The sequence below is a fragment of the Hyperolius riggenbachi genome, chromosome 2 (genome assembly GCF_040937935.1).
Source record: "Hyperolius riggenbachi isolate aHypRig1 chromosome 2, aHypRig1.pri, whole genome shotgun sequence".
Lineage (NCBI taxonomy): Eukaryota > Metazoa > Chordata > Amphibia > Anura > Hyperoliidae > Hyperolius > Hyperolius riggenbachi.
This window is the reverse complement of record NC_090647.1, coordinates 328546078-328567265: the sequence shown is the minus strand read 5'-3', so window position 1 is coordinate 328567265 and position 21188 is coordinate 328546078. Positions and strand designations below refer to the sequence as shown.

General features: G+C 43.7%; 1 protein-coding gene and 2 long non-coding RNA genes across 10 annotated transcripts in view; 2 read left to right on the top strand and 1 right to left on the bottom strand.

The window, feature by feature from the left end:
* LOC137546626 (uncharacterized) overlaps nucleotides 1-21188 on the top strand; it is a 111237-nt gene that overhangs the window by 29614 nt on the left and 60435 nt on the right. The gene's annotated exons all lie outside the window — the stretch shown is intronic.
* NKAIN1 (sodium/potassium transporting ATPase interacting 1) overlaps nucleotides 584-21188 on the bottom strand; it is a 90994-nt gene continuing 70389 nt past the window's right edge. For all 5 annotated transcript variants that reach the window (XM_068269306.1, XM_068269309.1, XM_068269307.1 and 2 more), the window contains 2 exons: nucleotides 20855-20936; nucleotides 584-4585 (listed from right to left, as the gene is read on the bottom strand). In XM_068269306.1, coding sequence (XP_068125407.1) covers nucleotides 4576-4585; nucleotides 20855-20936 — 92 coding nt within the window. In that variant the 3' untranslated portion in view covers nucleotides 584-4575. The remainder of the gene's footprint in view (nucleotides 4586-20854; nucleotides 20937-21188) is intronic.
* Nucleotides 19897-21037, top strand: LOC137546627 (uncharacterized). The gene is made up of 2 exons (XR_011026310.1): nucleotides 19897-20478; nucleotides 20772-21037. It is a non-coding gene; the product is annotated as an uncharacterized lncRNA (long non-coding RNA).

Sequence of the window (21188 nt, the reverse complement as noted above, 5' to 3'; positions counted from 1 at the left end):
GCTGAATAGGACCTCTAAGTATTTTCATTCTATATGTAATCTGATATAATGTATGCTGTACATAGGTAGTCTAGAGGTAACTTAGAATAGATCTAAGAAGACCTGATTACAGTCACTAGGAAGGTAATCAAGAGCTGTAACGCCAAGAACTTAAACATGAAGATTGGCTTGGCTAGGATATGATGAACTGTATCTATCTGTATTTCTGTTTCCTGAATAAATAAAGTGAATATTGAAGAAGCATGAGAAAGTCTATCTCCTGCTTGCTGTGATGAGTCGTGTGTGCAACTCTTGCTGATGAGTTTGCTGGTGCCGGAAAAAAGGTGATTAAGAACAGTTTATAACAAAAATAAAAACATTAAACTGTTTTCTTTGCTACTAATGTTCTATTTGAAAACAAGGAATAAGGAATAGCAGCCTATTTTTTTCCAATGGATGCTGGGACTCGGCACCTGACAAAGACTAGAGTAATGAATTAGTCAAGGATAGACAAGAATTCCTAGGAAGAATGAAAGCTGCAGCAGTTGCTTATGGTGTTGCTGGTGTTTCCAGTAATATTTGATTGATCAAAATAACACAGAGAAAGAATCAAAACACTTTAATTCAAATATACAAAAATGGACATTATTTGAGTTACATTATAAAAGAAATTCCTTACATACTTAACTAGATCAGGGTGTGTTTTTTTATCTCACCATCATGGGAATCAGAAGGACCTGCAATTATTTGATAAGGTAGCATTGCTGTAAGTTTGTGTTATGGGATGTATGTGCATGTAAGGGCAATGATACTTCTGCATACTGTCTCCCTCTTCACCCATGGACCAAGTGCAGGTATGGCTAAACTTCACAAATACATATACAAATACTAAAAGTAATGCAAACATTCCTTTCACACATTTACATTATGGCATACATACAGTGGCACAGTGCAGTCATTGGCATACCACGATCACCTTATTGTGCTTGCGTATGGATTCTACAGCGGAGCAGATGTACAAAGCCTGAAGAAAAGATGGTGTCTTGTCACCCATAGCAACCAGTAATTTATCTGCTTTAATTTTTTTAGCCAGTATTGGATGAAAAATAGAGTTGGACCATCACAGGTTGCTATGTGCAAATCTAAACTTTATTTTCCTCTGGCTTTCATGAATCAGCCCCACTATACCCTGGAAGGAAAACGTTCCTCACTGCAGCCCATAGCTTCACATTCTTTGAAGATGGACTCGAAATAAGACGATCAGAATCTGGTAGACTTTAGTAAGCAACTAGAACACTTTTCTGTCAGAACACTTTTCAGGCATGAGGCACATATCTTCTGTTGCCAGGTTGTCATTCACTGGTATCACTGTTGCAAAAGTGAAACTCCACTTTTACTGAGGTACAAACAACCCTCTCACAGTTACATCTATTTGATATATCTCTTGGAGAAAGTGATTCAGTGTACAAATAAAGGCTATAGGCCTGCTTTCCCGTGGGGCCAACATGGGCAGAAATCATCCTGTATACTTAACTTTGATTTACAGTATTAAACAATACCACCTGCCATTAGATGGCCAGATATTGCAACCCTTGCCTGGGTCTTTCTAGTCCATGGTGAGGGTTGCTGAAAGGACATGTAATTTGCTGCTGTGCAATTGCAATCACACATGAAAGACATTTTTTAGATACAGCCAGGCTAACTGCACGGGTTCCCTTTGTTCTTCTAGAACCTCCAGCACTGGGGAACCTTGGGAAATCAAATTCTATGTGGAAGTCTCAGTTTCCTGGAATGGTTTCAGAAAACCCAGGTGTGCAAAAACAAACTGAAAAGGCATCCATGTATTCTCTTCAGTCAGATTACTGTTCCAGACAGATCCCAGGAAACCTAATTACTCATGCAGGAAGACAGAAATGCTGGGATATTCTATATAACAAAATGAGAGATATTTACAGCTTGCAACCACCGTTGCAGTTTGATTAACTCTTATTGAAGACTTTTCATAAAACATAGTCTGCCTAAATGAAAAGGCAATTCTTAATAACATTAACTTACAAAATGGATTGTTTATCACGGACAAAAATTTTTTTCCAAAAATTTAAACATTTTAATTAGGATTTGAGTTTCACTTTAATGGCTACGTTCACAGTAGGCATTGCATTGTGTTCCCTGTAAAAGCTGGAACGCAATGAAACAGGTAAGTCGGGCTGCACATTTTTAGTGCATTGCATTGCACACAGTGCATCATACAGTCAATGAAAGGTATGTTTCACAGTCACTGTTAACGCCCGCATTTTGCAGTAATGCACGTGTCTTGCCATTAACTGCACTGCATTGGCTGCACTTTAAAAATCACATAGGTGTTGCATTGCAGTGCGAAGTTCTGCGTTACAATGTGGCTGTTTCGTCGCACTGCAACACCCCATTGTGAACGTAGCCCAAGTTTCCGGACGCTACTTGCTAGGGTGGTGTCCTTTTCCTTCATTATAAACATTTCAGCAAATTCAGCAGAAAAATACATTGAGCCCCTATTCAGTGCATTTTAGAGCTGCACCATGCCTGGATGCCATCATGTTATTGTGATGTTGTGTGGCACTGTTTTCATTTTGATTCCATTCTCTGCCATGAATCCTCCTTGGCAACAGAGGCATCCTTACAGTCATGTCCAGCTTTTGGTGCCTCCCCTCCAGTGCAACAAAGAGACGTGCCATGATACCAGTTAGACACCATAAACTGGGGTTTGACGTTTCTACAGTGCTCGCACTTCTTCGCTGAAGAGCCTAGGTTTCCGCTTCACTGCCCTGTTAGGCCGTCTTGTTTTCTGGGCCCCTGCAGCAATAAGCACAGGCAATGTGCCCACGCATGATTTTTTCCTATCAATCTGAAGTAGCTGCAGAAAGGCTACTTGTCTCTCTTGTACATCCCGTGTGCACATACTATAACTGTAGCTGTAGTGCACTCCATGCTATCAAAATAACAATACATGGATAGAAATGAGCATGCTGAATTTGTAAACTGGATATGTGCTATTGCTATCCTGCTCATATTTAATACTGAAATTGTTGTTTTCCTGAAATATTCTTCGAGATTGCTGCAACAGTGACCATTGTCACCTGCAGACAAACAAGAACCATTAAGGCTGCATATAAAACCTGTGATCCAAATTTTACAATAGTAGATTTGTACATTGTGATTTAAAAACAAAACAAACAAAAAGACAAAACCACAGAAGAGGTACATAAATTAATGCCAGTAAAATGTATCCAGTGCTGAACAAGATGCCCCATCTGAAGGCATAGTTATCTTCAGTGCCCAATTTGGTGCTGCTCAGTGGCCTTGCTGCTATAGTATTCCACCTTGTGTAAGCAGGTGGAACCACTGCTAAACTCTTAAAATTATATAAATATGTGGTACAGTATTTTAAGAGTTTTTATTATTGTAAGGTTCTTATAAAAGAGGGTAAAAATTGCATGTGTTGCCTGTAGCAACCAATAAGACATATTTGTCTAGAGTAGGTTAGAAAATCAAAGCTAAAATCTGATTGGTTGCTCCAGGCGACTCCTATTCCTTTCACTTAACATTTGTTTTTCAAGCCCATTCCAGGCACAAATGTTTTCCTATTCCTGTGTAGGCAGTCAGTAGGCTGGACACTGGACACTTCCTGCCCCACAGATTGTGATTGCTATGGCCTGCAATAGTGTTAGAGAGATTCAGCTTATGTCTTCTTCTTGCAGTCATAACAGCTGGATAATTCAATCCAGGCAGCAGCCCCAACCACAGATCCTAAAACTAACCACCTCCACTCTTCTGGTCAATATCATCAACATTTTAGCTCGTTTCACACAAAAATGGTAACATTCAAGCACTCTACTAAACTATCAGATGTTATTTTGTATACTGTATATATGCCTGGAACTGGGCTTTAGTAAAATGTTCTCTTTATAGTAATTAAGCTTGAGCTTATTTCTTAAGGCAATGTAGTAAGCTATAGCAGCCAATCTGAGTTCAATCCAGTGCAGTCACTTCAGGAAATAAATAACATTTGGTTGCTAGAGATAACTACTGTTTGCACATTGCTATTTGCCTTGTTAAATAAACTTAGCTACAGTATGTCAGAAGGAAGGTAAAAGATAGACATGCAATAATCCTCTAATATGCCTAACACTTCTATTAATTGTTTTAACATGAAAACAGGAGAAACACAAAGTCAAATCCCTTCTTCATGGCAATCAAATAATAATGTTTGTTTCAAAGTGGCCTTTACTAGAGAGTCATTGTCTTTTGTACTCAGAAGACAGCTATTTTTTTACTGTCACTGCACTCCAATTATCCATGCTCAAAACCCGGGTAGTTACGGGTCTGCTGGCACAAGGGTGCCGCTGATTTTAATGGCCAGTCCATGAAAACAGACATCGCTGTAATACTGTGTGCAGCCAGCTTAGAGACCTCTGAATATCACCACTGTGTTTTGGTTTGTTAAGGCATTTTGACCACTGATCCGAGTTAAAAGTAGGAAGCTAAAATGAGATAGAGAAGACATACAAGGAGGGTTTTGAAATTAGAGAATGCTGAATGAAGGAAGAATCTTGGAGTGGTTTAGCCAGGCCTGTGAGAGAAAACAAATAATAGGAGAGTGTTACTGGCACAAAGTGTTATCACAATAAACATCTAACCATTATTTATTAAACGTATTATTTAACTAAATAAATGTCAGCACAAGTGAAACAGTAGAAAATTAAAACGTTTGATTGTCAGTACCTTTCACAGAGCACTGTATTTTCAGCACATCGTTTTTGCCATATAGCAAATACATTTGTTAAAGAGACACTGAAGCGAAAAAAATATGATATAATGAATTGGTTGTGTAGTCTACACAACCAATTCATTATATCAATAGTATGGATAATTACTAGAATATTAGAAGCAAAAAAAAATTCTCATTTTTACTTTCAATTATACAGTATATATAAATATATTTTCTTTAACATTGCATCATTCTCTAATATTTGCCATTTACACACTACTCAGCATTCTAAATTATTTTACAGAGCGGGCCAGTGAACATTTGACCTGTCCTCTGCAGAAGAAAAAACAATACAATGGCTGACAGTTGAGATACCAAGCTTCAGAAGACAGAGCTCTGCGACTTTGAAAGTCTTGGAACTCAATGGCTCTTTTGCATAGATAACAACTGGAGTTTCTTAACTCTTCTTGTACTGGAAACAATATTAGACGTATGTCTCTGCTCCTAATGTTTTATTTCTCAGCTGTACTACACATACAAATCATTATATCAATTTTTTTCGCTTCAGTGTCTCTTTAAATATATTATCTGTTAAATATATATCTGTTAAATATACTAATCCAACATATGAAGCACTTTAAAACACATAAATATAAAACATCTGCTTCCAGTAGCCATAATACAGTAAATGAGTAAGTTCTAACCATGAAAACATTCTAAAACTGCTGTAAATGTTTGCACCCTGTGGGAATCAGAAAAGATCCCCCAAAGGTATCTAGATTTGGTTTAAAAATAATAGTGATAAGTACCACCATGCCCTGTATGATCTCAGTGAAAAAAAATGTTTGTTCTGTTAAAAAGATCTGTGACAAATCTATGAGACCACATACCTCCATGTAGCTTCTTGATAAATAAGTGGTCAGGGTGGACTACAAAATGTTCATGTTCTCCACCACCTAACTACTAACAATGCTTCTACTGTATCTTAGGGTAAACCAGGCTCTGTAGTCTGGGCTGGCAAATATGATACTTACCCTTCTTTCTATGGTTTTGGTGCACTCATTTTTGATTGATTTATTATCAGATATTAAAACACTGGCAGGTTTTTAGCAGGCCACTGGATCAGTGGCTAAATGCAAGTGTTTGGTCTCATTGATTGAATACAATTCATTAAACAGAAACTATCACATCATATGGACATCAAACAAGGAATGGATCTGTAGAACCATCCGTTGCTCATAGGTTATGAGTGCGCACCTGTAGGGGGTGGATGTGTAATGCATAGGCAGATAGATGGTTCAATAGATAATTTACGACATGTCCGATCTGATTTTCGATCGTTTTTCTGATTGAATTTCTCATAGAAGTGAATGGAAATCGATCGGCAAATTGATCAGAAAATTGATTGGACAGTAAATCTGCTGAAACATCTCATCGTGTATTTCCAGCATTAGGGCTATTCTCAGTTATGTACCCTGCCTATTATCTCTGAGTGCACAATAGACCTTTAAGGATCCCTCCTGTAGCGTAATCTGTCCGTTGCAGTGGAGCTGCAAACTGATAGTTCTGGCTTATCTGCTTGCATTCGGTTGTGCATTTGCAAAGGGTCTTATTGTCATTTGCAATCGCTCTGCAGTTCTGGGCAGCTCAGGATGCTGTCATCATTCCACCAATTGCTTGTGGCAGCTGAGCTGCGGCCAGATAGCCCTGGATTTCCTGCATGCATGTTGTTACATAATTCTGCATGTATTTCTTATGGGGGTCCTTTGCATTCACAGCCAGCTAGCAAATGGTAATCAAGCCAGCTCAGGATTGAGTGATTACCATTCAGCTGTGTGGAGATTTGCATACCTGTATTCATTGGCTGATGCCAGAATAAAAGTCTGCCTCCCATTTTATACCCCGCCCGTCATACTGGTCACTATGCTGATCTACTGGGCACCTTGTTACTCTGTATAGTTCTGTTATTGTAGTTCTATGCGACCTTATTACTTGTGCTTTAGCTAGTTCTGGATAAATATATATGCAGACTTGCTAATATATATTTATCTGTTAGTTGAGCTGTTTGTTATTTTTCTTATCATTGTGTATTGCTTAGTTCCATGCTTGATGGACGTTCGCTGCATCCACGGTGGATCAGTGAAGTCCATTATCCAGATAGCTTGGATTGTGCCAACACTACGTTGGTGACTGGTAGTATTCCTGCTACTTTAGTTTCTCTGGGAGTGTAACTATAGGCTGCAGTTGCTATTAGTTACGTTCTAACCTGTAGTCTTGCCTGGGTGGATGCTTGCTGGTGACTGTTGTTAGCCAGCTTGCTCTGCTTCTGTGGATGTGACTGTGAGCTGCGGTTGCTACTAGTTACGCTCTAATCTATAGTCCTGTCTTGTGCCTGTCTGGATGCTTGCTATCGCTAGGGCAGTACAGTGCGAACTAAGGCAGTGCAACATCGCACTGCGCTGCCATTGTGTTTTATTTGTAGCGATATGGAAAGCCCAGAGCTGCAGTTGCTCTGGGCAGCCTGTGTAACCTCTTCCAAGATCCAGCTCTTAGCCTTGTTGTGCTGGGTGGTCAGAAAGTATGACCCCCCCAGAATTACAGGACCATTGTGCGGATCCTTGTTTGATGTCCATATGGTTGGCGTAGATGGCCCTTGATGCTACACACATGTCCAGACTAAATACGTGAAGGAGGTTCAGCTGGAGCTTCTTTTTCACTATTACAGGAATCCTTCACTTGCAATATACAGGGTTCCATAATAAGCATCGCCATTACTTTTCTGGCCCCAATCTGGGTACTACTATTCTAGTCCCCAGAGAGTACAGACATGTATAGCAGTCCTAGGGTGGGGTGTTCTGCCTTGTAGATAGCACTTGCTGATATTATTGTAGCCATTAGAGGCAGACATTTTGTTTTTATGGTTAGTATCTTCAATAGTCACTGGGACTTATGGAGACATATATTATTATTTTTGTAGAGGGGTATCATAATAAAGATTTAGAAGATGCTCTAGTGGTGCTTTTCCATACCAAGGGTTTTTTTTTTTGTATTTTTTTTAGTTATTTGAGGACCTGGGGATTTTAGGCACAATATTTTGGGTGGCAGAACTTTTGGGCACAGGAAATCAACTGTGTGAATTGCAGTTGGAAGTTTAGGGAATGATTAATATTATGAGTAGTTAGTTTTACGTAGGGATTAAAGGTTAAGGTTAGACAGTAGAGAGGTACAGGACACCATTAGGCATATCCAGGTTGAGGTTGGGGTAAAGCTGCATAAAAACAATAGACAAGTTTTACCCAAAATGATATTTCATTAATCCTTTACATAACAAATTAACAGTGTACAGATGAGCCGTTCAGCTCTGTGCCAAGCAATGCGTTATTTTCTATGGAGAAACAATCATTAACCCTCTGCATTCAAACACTCACAAGCTGGACCTCTAGTAAAGATAAAACAACTAGAATGCAAGATTGGATTCAGTTGCACAAATGAAGCATATTCGCTTCCAAAATCAATTGCATGCAAAAACATTCTGTACTAAACCTGTTTACCAGCTTTGAGGTTCCCTTCAGGTGAAAGGGTCCCTACTCTAGCATTTGTATTGTCTCTTCACCGGCGAGCTGGGAGCAGGGTGAGCCGAATTACAGGTCACCCTGCTGCAGCTCAAATCCCCGGCAGCGTTAAATACTATTCCCTCTCCGACTTGTAGCAATGGCGCATGTAGCATAGTAGTAATGCTATGCCGCCGCCCAGCTCGGCGTTGAATACCTGGCGCCGAATTTACCTGCTTTGTCTACTCCATTCACAGCAGTCAGCAAGCAAGCAAGTTTTCATGCTCTTGAACCTAAGATTCACACTGAGGCACTGTCAGCTTCTGCCGTTCTAGGGAACATATGCATTTCAGCCCCTTTCCAACTTTCCTGCAGAGTGCTGAAAAGTTATTTTAAACAGAAGATAAAAAAATCTGCTTGGAGAAAACTTAGGAGTAAAAGTGGATTGAATAAGGTCCCTTGTCCTTGTTAAGTTGGCCTACCTGGGCACATTCTGTAAACAAACTGTAATCTCAGAAAGTAGTTTAGATGCCAAGCTCTATTTGAAACTCTTGACTACCTACTTTAGCGTCTGTGTGGTAGTCTTTCATATGCGTTCAATTGTAGTTTTGGGGCCTTTTGTAAGTTCTTACTGGTCCTATAATCATTTTATGTGGCGTCCAGCTGCAAACTGCAAGGTATTGGGGCATACTATTGACATCTGAGATTAAAGTTTAGATGATTTCTGGAATTCTCAAGCCCTGACTTTTGTCATAAATTTGACAGTGTGCAAGCTCAAAATGAGTGGCAATATTCTTGTGTAGGTTTTTGCTTATGCCAGTTATAGTATATCTTGAACTTCAAACAATAGATAGAGAGGTATGTGTTTATACCAGGTGTCACCTGACTTATATACTTGGGGTGTTGTCCGTACTGCTCCTCTTTTCTTGGGGGCATGAGGAGGCCTACATGCGGCGCCCCTGTTAGGATGCAAAGTATTTTGCAAGGGACAACTTCTGCAGGGCATAGTAGTAAGTTAATTTAGGACCATGCATATTCTGGCCAGCAGATGCAATGTGAATATGCTGTGCCCTTTAATTTTTCACTAGTAGAGATGGCCTGAACGGTTTCGCCGGCAAACGGTTCCCAGCGAACTTCCGTGGTTCGCAATCGCAGAGAACCGCGCCCCCATAGTGCATCATTAGGGTCAACTTTGACCATCTACATCACAGTCAGCAGGCACATTGTAGCCAATTAGGCTACACTCCCTCCTGGAGCCCTCCCCCCCTCCCTTATAAAAAGCAGGCAGCGTCAGGCATTGGACTCATTCGTGTGCCTGCAGTAATTAGAGAAGGGATAAGCTGCTGCAGACTCTTATAGGGAAAGCTTAGATAGGCTCTTGTGGGGGGCGTGGCTTGACGCTGACTAGAGATGGCCGCTTGAATCCTCTTCTCCCGCTCCCTGTCCGCTAAAAGCAACCAAAAAGCTATTTCTGGTCGGACCCTGTAGCAATGCCGGGCACCCGAAGGCAGCCGGATACCTCAGCTACCCCCAAAGCTACTTTGACACACCAGGGGAAGACAGTTCCCGAGATATTTAAAGTGCAGAAGGCGAGTGAACAGGCCTCCAAGATGGCGCCGACTGGCGATGGACACAGCACTCCTTCCTCCTCTCCACCCGAAAGCTCCAAGGTAAAAGGCGAACAACAAAGAGCTGCTACCTTAGCAGATATGCAACGCATTGTGGAGGACATTAAAAACACATTGTTCTCCGCCATCTCGGAGCAGGGTTGCCAACCCGATTTCTTATTTTTCCTGGACAAAATGGTCAAAAAATCTGGACACACCAAGTTTTGGACGGACAGGGGGCGGAGTCGGGGGCGGAGTCAGTAGCGGGCTTTTTAGGAAACTTCTTGCGAATTTCGGGAGGAGGTGAAGCAGGTGATTACCACATAAGATAAGGCTCATGTGTAACAGTCATACTGAACTGACACACAATGCTGCAGATTTGACCAGTAAATACACTAATGTTGGCAAATTAGACCAGTAAATCGTACACTGTGGCCAGATTGGACCAGTAAATCGTACACTGTGGGCAAATTAGACCAGTAAATCGTACACTGTGGGCAGATTAGACCAGTAAATCGTACACTGTGGCCAGATTGGACCAGTAAATTGTACACTGTGGCCAGATTGGACCAGTAAATCGTACACTGTGGCCAGATTGGACCAGTAAATCGTAAACTGTGGGCAGATTAGACCAGTAAATCGTACACTGTGGGCAGATTAGACCAGTAAATCGTACACTGTGGGCAAATTAGACCAGTAAATCGTAAACTGTGGGCAGATTAGACCAGTAAATCGTACAATGTGGGCAGATTAGACCAGTAAATCGCACACTGTGGGCAAATTAGACCAGTAAATCGCACACTGTGGGCAAATTAGACCAGTAAATCGTACAATGTGGGCAGATTAGACCAGTAAATCTACACTGTGGGCAAATTAGACCAGTAAATCGTACAATGTGGGCAGATTAGACCAGTAAATCTTACACTGTGGGCAGTCTCCCAGTGACACTCAGTCCCACTACTACCTGACTTCCCCCTCCCCTGCAGTGCACTCATTGTCCCCTGACTCCCCTCACAGTTCAGAATTCAGAACAGAACTCACCCACAAACAGATGGTGGATGGATGGATGGTCTATGGCGGTGGCAGGTCGGCGACCGTTTCCCTTGCTGGGCAGCTGGTGGGCCTGAGGCTGGGACCTAGTGGGCTTGCTGTAGGAGAGGCTGCACCTCTCTCCAGACTTTGGCAGCTGCCGGCTGACTGTCCACAGTGTTCTGGCTGGCAGCGCCTGGCTCCGGGCGGCAGCCGATACTGTGCTGGGCTGAAGTCAGTGGGCTCTGGGGTCTGGGCTGCTTGCTGCTGCTGGCCGCCTGGTGCTGATGCGACCTCCGTTCCGTCCGTCTGTGTAGCATATGTCCTCTGGGGTCTGGGCTGCTTGCTGCTGCTGGCCACCTGGCGCTAATGCGACCTCCGTTCCATCCGTCTGTGTCGCGTATGTCCTCTGGGGTCTGGGCTGCTTGCTGCTGCTGGCCAAATGGCGCTGATGCGACCTCTGCTCCGTCCTACTGTGTCGCGTGTGTCCGTGAGTGCACTGTCCTCCTCGCGTGCATCACTTACATGCCTCTCCCTTATTGGGCAGCAGATGTGCCGGCGCCAAAAAGGATCTGACTATGATTGGACGGGACATGGGTCGGGTCGGGGGGGGGAAGGAAGCTGAGGGAGTGCTGGAGTGAGGGGAATCTGGGATTGGGGAACAGAGGGAGCATGGCACGCATGTGCAAAAGAGATTATAAGAATTTATGGGCATTTTGACGGACGAGCAGGCAGGAAATACGGGCAGTACGGACAGCTGGTTTTTGATAGTTTTTTTACGGACAGTCCGTCTTTTTACGGACGCTTGGCAACCCTGTCTCGGAGGTCAGAGCAGACGTGGCTGCCATAGGCTCTAGGCTGCAATCCCTGGAAGCGGTAAACTGCAAGCAAGTGGCGCAGATAAAATCCCTCCGTAATACCTCAGACAAGCACGACTCAACACTCCTTGAACATGCCAGACACTTAGAGGACTTAGATAATAGAGGCCGCAGGTGCAATATTAGAGTAAAAGGAGTTCCAGAAACGGTGAGCGCTGACGATATTAAGAGTGCTTTGAATAACATCTTTAATAACCTACTGGGCAGATCTCTGGACACTGAAATAGCATTTGTGCGTGCACACCGGGCACTGCGCCCACGCAATGCAGACACGGAGAAAGCGAGAGACATTATATGCTGCCTGGAATCATTTCAATTAAAGGAGGATGTTATGCGTGCTGCACGCTCCCAAGACGAGATCCTATTCAATGGGACACCCATCCAACTGTTCCAGGACCTATCTGCAATTACCCTAGCTAAGCGCCGCATGCTGAAGCCCCTCCTGCAAGCTTTAAGGGATAAAGGCCTGACATATCGGTGGCGCTTCCCGTTTTCACTATCGGTAACGGATGGGGGTAAAGTTTACACCTTGCGCTCAGCAGCGGGCACGAAGGATTTCTGTAAAGACCTTGGCTTACCCGCATTGGATATTCCGAATTGGGACCATGCTTCTCCGTTCCAAAATCCAAGCTCCTCAGGACAAATTTACGATCGCACTCGGAGAAGTAACAAAGAGATTACAACTCACAGATCAAGGAGCAGGGAATCGTCGAGACAGGCTACTCCGGAAAGATCGCAACGGAATCCGGACTCCTCTGCTGAAGATGAGTGATCATCCCTTCTTTTCACAGCATGAACAACCGCTCATCTCCACAGTGTGGTAACTATAAAGGGGGAATCTGTTGTATTTTATGATTCTCCTCTTTCAATCATTTTTGACAGTATCTGAACTTGTTTGCACTATCCAGGAGACTATACAAGCGCCCCTCGAGTTAATTTTTATTGGGGCTTTGCACGCATGTCTACATGAGCGCATACTTTTGATCGTATTTGTTATGATTCGTTTTGTTCTTTTTGAAAGAGCCAGACATTGCTTTATGGGCCTGGGGGTGCCGGGTGGTTGGGGTGGGGACATTGGGAGGGGGTGGCTTGATGTCTCTAACAAATGTGGATATCTGTTAAATAACTCACTATTCGCAGGCTCCACATACCCACAGGCACACATCTTGATCTATGAAACCACTTCATTAAGTGCCGTGGATATACGCTATGATAACATAGCCTATTGACTGCTTGTTTGTTTAGATTGACGCCTGCTAATAATTTAATGCATGACATTGTTACTGATGTCCCCTCTCTCTTACCATCTCCTTCCTTGTATCCATTCCTCCCTTTCCCCTTCCCTCTTCCTGATACCGGGCCTGCACCCTCCGCTCCTGCCCCCCCCCCCCTTCCTCCCCCTCCTCCTCCGCCTGCTGGCTATACTCGACTTCCAGAGTATTGAGATGTTGTGCTACTCAGGCTCTGTACTTTAGGCTATATGTTTATGTTATGCATGGAGGGCGTATTCATATGCATATAGGTAGTCATACAAGTTTAGTTTCACTGACCACTGAAGTAGCATAGACACCTCTTAGCACTATGATGTAATTTGCGTATCCGTTAATGCTGGAAAGTCTCCCTACTATACTTAGATACCTGTGTGAAGAATGGTGAGCACACTCCTGGTTTGTAAATGTTTGGTCGAGTAGTCGGAGAACCTCACGTTTGCTCATTAACTTACCCCTCTACAGGGGTCCGACCAGAACCAGTAAAGGTATATTTAATAGCGGCCATAGCGGTCTCTCCATGTTATTGGAAATCTCTATAGTTATTTCAATTACTTTAGTTTGTGTCTGCTTTTGGTTATCTTTGGACACGTTATCCATCTTCCCCGCACAGTGTGTTGATCCAAACACTGAAATTACAGTACCCACAAAGGTTGTGAGCGCGCCCATCCAAGGCGTGCCCACGTGGGACAGCTCTGACCCCTTTAAACTACTAATTATAGTAATTGGCTATATGATCCGGAGGCATACCTCTCACGCTGGGAATTTCTTCTTTCTTCTCTTTTTTCTTTCCCCCTTCCTCCCTAATTTACTACTATATAGTCTCTTCCTCCCATCTACCTTTCTCTCCCCGCATAATTGCCTGGCTGTCCTGGTCAACATGGCCCCAGAGGCTAACAACCACACTGATAGGCAGATATCTCAGTTAGCATGGAAAGTAACTTCCTTCAATGTAAACGGTTTAAACACACCTGAAAAAAGAACTACGGTCTTTAATTACCTACGCAAAGAGAAAGTTCACATTGCGCTGCTACAAGAGACTCATTTTCGTATTGGCCACGTGCCCACTAGATTTGACCAGAACTATCCTCTAGCATTTCATGCTGCAAACCCCTCCTCTAAATCTAAAGGAGTCTCTATCTTTCTCAGGCGAGAGGTACCGTTTAGATTGGAGGAATGTGAACGAGACCCAGAGGGTCGCTATCTGTTCATTAAAGGGAAAATCGCGGAAAAGGAGGCTACGATAGCGAATGTTTACGTTCCTAATAAGAAACAACCGTCCTTTATAGCCGCTGTGTTGGCCAGGTTAGCGAATTTTGCTAAAGGCATACTTATTGTAGGTGGTGATTTTAATGTCTCATTAACCCCCTTGGCGGTATGAAAAATACCGCCAGGGGGCAGCGCAGCAGTTTTTAAAAAAAAAAAAAATTTTTAAATCATGGAGCGAGCCGAGGGCTCGCTACATGATAGCCGCTGCTCAGCGGCATCCCCCCAACCCCGCCGATCGCCTCCGGCGATAGGCGATCAGGAAATCCCGTTCAAAGAACGGGATTTCCTGGAGGGCTTCCCCCGTCGCCATGGCGACAGGGCGGAATGACGTCACCGACGTCAGCGACGTCGGGACGTCATTGGGAGACCCGATCCACCCCTTGGCGCTGCCTGGCACTGATTGGCCAGGCAGCGCAGGGGTCGGGGGGGGGGGGGGGGGGGGTCGCGCGCCGCACCGGATAGCGGCGATCGGGCGCGCGGCGGCGGTGATCGGGGTGCTGGCGCAGCTAGCAAAGTGCTAGCTGCGTCCAGCAAAAAAAAAAAAAATGTAAATCGGCCCAGCAGGGCCTGAGCGGCACCCTCCGGCGGCTTACCCCGTGTCACACACGGGGTTACCGCCAAGGAGGTTAAATCCCATTCAGGATTGCTCCAATGGCTCTTCCATGCTCTCTTATAGAGCGCTACGCTATATCAAAACTAAACTACAGAGCATGTCTCTTATGGACCCTTGGAGAATATCTCATTCCCAAGAAAAAGATTATACTTACTACTCCGCTATTCACAACAAATATTCCAGGTTAGACTACCTTTTTGTCTCCCAACGGGACTTGCCCAGTGTCAGAGAGTCCTCGATAGGCTCGATATCCATCTCAGATCATGCCCCAGTATCTATCTCGCTTACAGTCCCTGATAGAACGCCCACTTCATGGACCTGGAGGTTGAACCCTAACCTTCTAGCAGACAAAGACAGATGCCAGGTAGTATCAAATGCCCTGGACGACTATTTTCGGCTGAATGTAGATACAGAAACTTCCAATATTACTATTTGGGAAGCGCACAAGGCAGTAATAAGGGGTCACCTGATCAGAATGGGGTCCAAATTGAAGAGAGAAAGAGAGGAGGGCGTGCTGAAACTATCAACAGTTATCAAGAATTTAGAGCGAGCCCACAAGCGGTCCCTGGCTGCCGCTAATTTAATAGAACTAAACAATGCCAGAACGGCGCTTGACCGGTTACTCTATTCAGATGCCAGACATAAATTGATGTGTTCAAAAAAAATCTTTTATGAACATGGCAATAAAAGTGGGAAGTATTTAGCACGAGCCTTACGCAAACAATCCCTTCATTCCAATGCACACTCATTGATTAATAAACATTCCAAGAAACTGTACAGAACTGAGGAAATTGCAGAGGAATTTCGGAATTATTACGAATCACTATACAACTTACAAGGGCAGACATTGGAACACAATCCACTATCATCTAGGGCCAACAGGATTGATGATTTCCTATCTAAATATGCTCCGCCAATTCATTTGGAGCAATCAGAACGTGAGGACCTTGAAGCGCCACTCCAGGAAGATGAGTTCCTGGTAGCGGTCAAAGCAATAAAATTTGGTAAAGCACCGGGCCCAGACGGGTACACAAGTCAGTACTACAAGATGTTCTCAAACAAACTAGCACCAGCGTTTATAAAAGCTTTCAATTCAGTCACACTGGCCACAATACCCTCTAGTCAATTTCTAGAGGCGCATATTGCGATAATTCCGAAGCCAGGCAAAGATCCTCAGTTCTGTACAAACTACCGCCCCATATCCCTGCTAAATCTCGATGCAAAAATTTTGGCCAAAATTCTGGCTAACCGCCTGCTTCCATTTCTCTCAGATTACGTGAACCATGATCAGGCCGGTTTTATACCAGGCCGAGAGGCTAAGGACAATGTAATGCGGGCGGTCGACATCATGGCCTATGCAAGGAAAAAAGGAATAAAAGCATTCCTCCTTTCCACCGACGCTGAAAAAGCGTTTGACAGGGTGGCCTGGGATTATATCCGGGCCGTCCTGTCACGCTTAGGACTAGGGGAATCAATGTGTACATGGATAGGCCTTTTATACACTAACCCCACCACAAGAATTAAGATCAATGGCTTCCTTTCAGACAGGCTTTGTATCACAAACGGAACTAGGCAGGGGTGTCCACTGTCGCCCCTAATTTATATACTTACTCTGGAGCCATTTCTCAACGCAGTTAGATCAGATCCAAACATCCAGGGACTAGTGGTGGGCCGCACACAGCACGTGGTAGCTGCTTTTGCGGATGACTTGTTGTTTTTTCTTCGCAACCCCCTAACCTCTCTCCCCAACTTAATACAAAGATTTAAAGACTTTGGTAACCTCTCTAACTTGAAAATCAACTTCCACAAATCCCAAGCCTTAAACATTACCCTGGACTTGAATACTGTCCATTTATGCAAAACTAATTTTGCCTTTCAATGGGCATCTGACTCTATCAGATATCTGGGTATCAACATCACAGGTGACCTGGGGGGGCTGTTCGCAGCGAACTTCCAAAAGATTGGCCTAACTCTTCATTCTGACCTACAAAAATGGGGGGCACATAAACACATTTCGTGGTTTGGAAGAATGACCTCAATTAAAATGAATGTTTTGCCTAGAATTTTGTACATCAGCCAGTGTATCCCAATAGAATTGCCACCCAGCTTTCTAAAATCCCTCCAAACACAAATCAACAAATTTATTTGGGGAAATAAACCCCCTCGAATTAGCAGATCTACCCTATCTATTCCCAAAATGTTGGGGGGTATGGGTCTCCCCGACCTTAAGAAGTACCATATGGCAGCTCAGTTATGCAGAGTAGTGGAATGGGCTTCTCCAACCTCTTCCAAGTTATGGGTGGACATAGAACAAGAAACGGCGGAATGTAAAGTGGCAACCTTGGGATGGGTCGACCACCCTAAGGCCAAACAATGTGCGTGGAACAATCCCTTAATGGTTGCATCCGTGAAGTGCATGTGACGCCATTTGCGTACTCTGGGACTTGTCCGCAGTCCGGGCCCCCTAACCCCCATGTGCTGCAATCCTGCTTTCACTCCAGCGGATGATATCCCTTTCATTTCCTCATGGGATGGAAGGGGAGTGCCGCGAGTAAGGGACTTTCTGACACAGGGCCAGATTATGCTTTACCAGGAAATGTCCGCAATAAGAGATAACACTCCTCTTTCCAAATGGCAATATTTTCAGATAAGACACTTCTTGCAATCCTTGCGTAAACATTCTGCATGGTCCCCTGATCTGACAGACTTTGAAAAATTATTGTATGATGTACTGAGCCACATAGACACCTGGTTTCACAGATTTACCAAATGCTTGTTTCAACAATGATTCCATCTAAAATTAAATTCCAGGAGGCATGGTAGAGAGACCTAGGTATGGAGATAGACGAGGAGCAATGGCAGAAAATATTTCTGTTTAACCACAAAGGCTCACTGAATGTTAATATTCAGGAATTGGGTTTCAAGATCTTGTCAAGATGGTACAGAACACCTCAGATATTGCATAAGATTTTCCCCACTTCTCCAGATACATATTGGAGATGTGGTTCAATTGGAAGTGATATTCTACACATTTTTTGGAATTGTCCTAAGATTGTCCCATTCTGGACTGAAATACATCGCCTGATAGAAAAAAATAGCATGCGATAAGATTGCCTTTGCTCCTGGTCGTCTCCTACTTCATGATACTCCAGAACCAATCAAAGTATACAAAAAATCAATTGTCATTCATTTGATCAATGCAGCCAGGGCCATGATTCCCCTTCTGTGGAAATCTCCTCACCGCACCCTCGGTTAGAACATGGCTGAAAAGAGTAAACAGTATAGAGACCATGGAACATATGATCCTTTTGTCACAGGACAAGGCGGAGCGCTACACCCTGACTTGGTCATCCTGGAATGAATTCCAATGTACGGAGGAATACAAACGATATATGTGCAATAACTAAATATGGCACCTACCTTTTCCAGGCGCCGGAGACTTGCGCCTGCACAGTAGAGCAGGCCCGACGGCGATCGGGTATTTCCGCCTATTTCGGAACCGAGACACGCGCCACCGCCTGCGCGGGGGCCGGGAAGGTAAATATTTACATCGCCGCTGTTCGGAGGGCTGCAGCGAGACCCCCGTGGGACGGAGGATGGTGTGGGAAGCCTCATTGGGACCCTGAGGCTTCCCCCTCCCGAGGTGAGTACCCCCCAGGGTAACTTTTTGATGTTACAAGTTTTCTTTAAAGCACTTTGGGCTTGCAATTTAACATTCAATGTGATTTCTGCCCTTAAAACGCTGCTTTGCGTCAAATCCAGATTTTTCCCCGGGACTTTTGGCATCTATTCTACTCCGCCATCCCCCCCTCCAGGTGTTAGACCCATTGAAACATCTTTTCCATCACTTTTCTGGCCAGCATAAGTGTTTTTAGTTTTCAAAGTTCGCCTCCCCATTGAAGTCTATTGCGGTTCGCGAAAGTTCGCGCGAACCGAACTTTTGCGGAAGTTCGCGAACCCGGTTTGCGAACCAAAAATCGGAGGTTCGGGCCATCTCTAGTCACTAGACATTTTGGCAGCCAGTATAGAATACCTGATATAAGCACACACATTTTTCTCTTTCATTTGCAGTATATCCAAAGGAAAAATAATGTATTTTCAGCTCGACATCCTTTTTTCAATACTGTAAGATGTTTCATCACTCCTTCAGTTCTAATTAGAGAAAGTGAGAAAACTTGCTTCAGGTTAGATACTCACCCACATAGAGGGAAGGCTCTGGATCCCATAGAGCCTCCAGTCTTCGCTCTGTCCCCCTTTGCACCATTGTAACCCATTGGATTTATGTGCCTTCCATACTCCTTGGCAGACTTCTGAAGTATTTGCATCCCAAGTGCTTCCAGAGATGGGCACATCCGTACTGCATATGCTTAAGCCCGGACTTACGCATGGGCATTACGGATCCGCTCATCCTTGAAAGTACTCAGGATGCAAGTACTTCTGCAGCCTGCAGGAGGAGTCTCAAAGAGGTATTCAACCTGAAAGTCCCTTGGCTTCAACAGGGAAAGCGTTAGAACAAGGGGCCGAAGCGAGGGCCTGGAAGGCTCTATGTGATCCAGAGCCTTAACTATACATAGGTAAGTATCTAACTTTTTTCTGGGATTAAACATTCTTGCAAGATCCCTTTTGTTAACGACCTATGTACCTCCTTGTAACGTTGAAATGTATTTAAAGAGAAACTCCGACCAAAAATTGAACTTTATCCCAATCAGTAGCTGATACCCCCTTTTACATGAGAAATCTATTCCTTTTCACAAACAGACCATCAGGGGGTGCTGTATGACTGATATTGTGGTGAAACCCCTCCCACAAGACACCCCTCCCACAAGAAAAGTACGTACTTTTTTTGGCAGTTTTCTGTCTGTGAACCTTGTTGCATTGTGGAAATTAGCTGTTACAGCTGTTTCCAACTGCCAAAAACCATGCAGCAGCTACATAATCTGCAAACACGAAAATGTCCACTGGAGTTCCTCTTTAAGCTGTGCTCTGTAACATTTTTCAGTTTGAAGAACTATCAATTGATTCTTTAAAGTTAGCCAATAATTGTTATCATCCTGATTCATAACTTCCTGCTAGAAATGAAGACGTTACTCTACAGAAGTGATGAAACAATTTCAGATATGACCTACATAAATGAGAACCTTCACAGAAATGGGTCAGACTGGCTGAGACTCGAGGGACAGGCTGACATTTGTATAGTTATCCCTCATCCACTGTAGCCTACCCAGCTCAGATAAATAGCATTGGCTCCTGCGTCTGCCAGATTTCTATGTCGTCTGGTGAGGCTTCTTGCTCACCTTCCCCTTGTACTTCTATAGTACAATATATTAGACAAAACAAGACACAGAACATTTATATTGCGCTTCTCTCCTGGCGGACTCAAAGCGCCAGAGCTGCAGCTACTAGGGTGCACTCAGTAGGCAGTAGCAGTGTTAGAGAGTCTTGCCCAAGCTCTCTTTACTGAATAGGTGCTGACTTACTGAACAGGAAGAGCAGAGATTCAAGCCCTGCTCTCCTGTGTCAGAGGCAGAGCCCTAATCCAGGTGAGTGTGTGCGTCTGTACAGGCATCACTGTTTAACTGGGTACACTTTAGATAATTTGTTGCATTGTACTAAGAAGATAACTATAATACAGTCACCATTGTTGCTTTAAATTTGACAAATACAGTTACCGTGCTGACTGGCAGAAAATATATTGCTTGTCTTTGAATTTCATATCAGATAACTCTGCTGATAGCTTATTCCAATTCTGTTTTAAAACTGCTTGCATTTTTCAAAGAGGCTTACTTTTACTTTTGTTGCTTAGATGTCATTTTCCCATTTCGTTTTTCTTTAGCAATATGAAAGGCATACAGTGACATGGTGTGGGGAGGAAGTTAAGCTGGCATGCGTTAGACATTGTGTGGTACTGAGACTCACTTGTACAGTGGCTGCAGCTGGAGGTGTGAGGTCTTCATGGGAGCCTGATATCCATAGGAATCATAGGAACCAATGAAATCAACTGCAGAATGAATGAGGATAGTTGTGGTTAAATAAGGACTAAGCACCAAAGCATACATATATTTTACCATCTTCAATGTGCAATAAAACGAATTACATACAGATGCAGTCATTATATAAATGTCCTCCTGTCATAGTAATTGGAGCTTGGCTAGAGCAGGGGATTAGCAACTCCTTCACATTGTGGCTGTTATCTGTTTCCCTATTGGATGAATGTTAGTGGGCATCTATTGTGGTGAATGGGGGGCCCCAT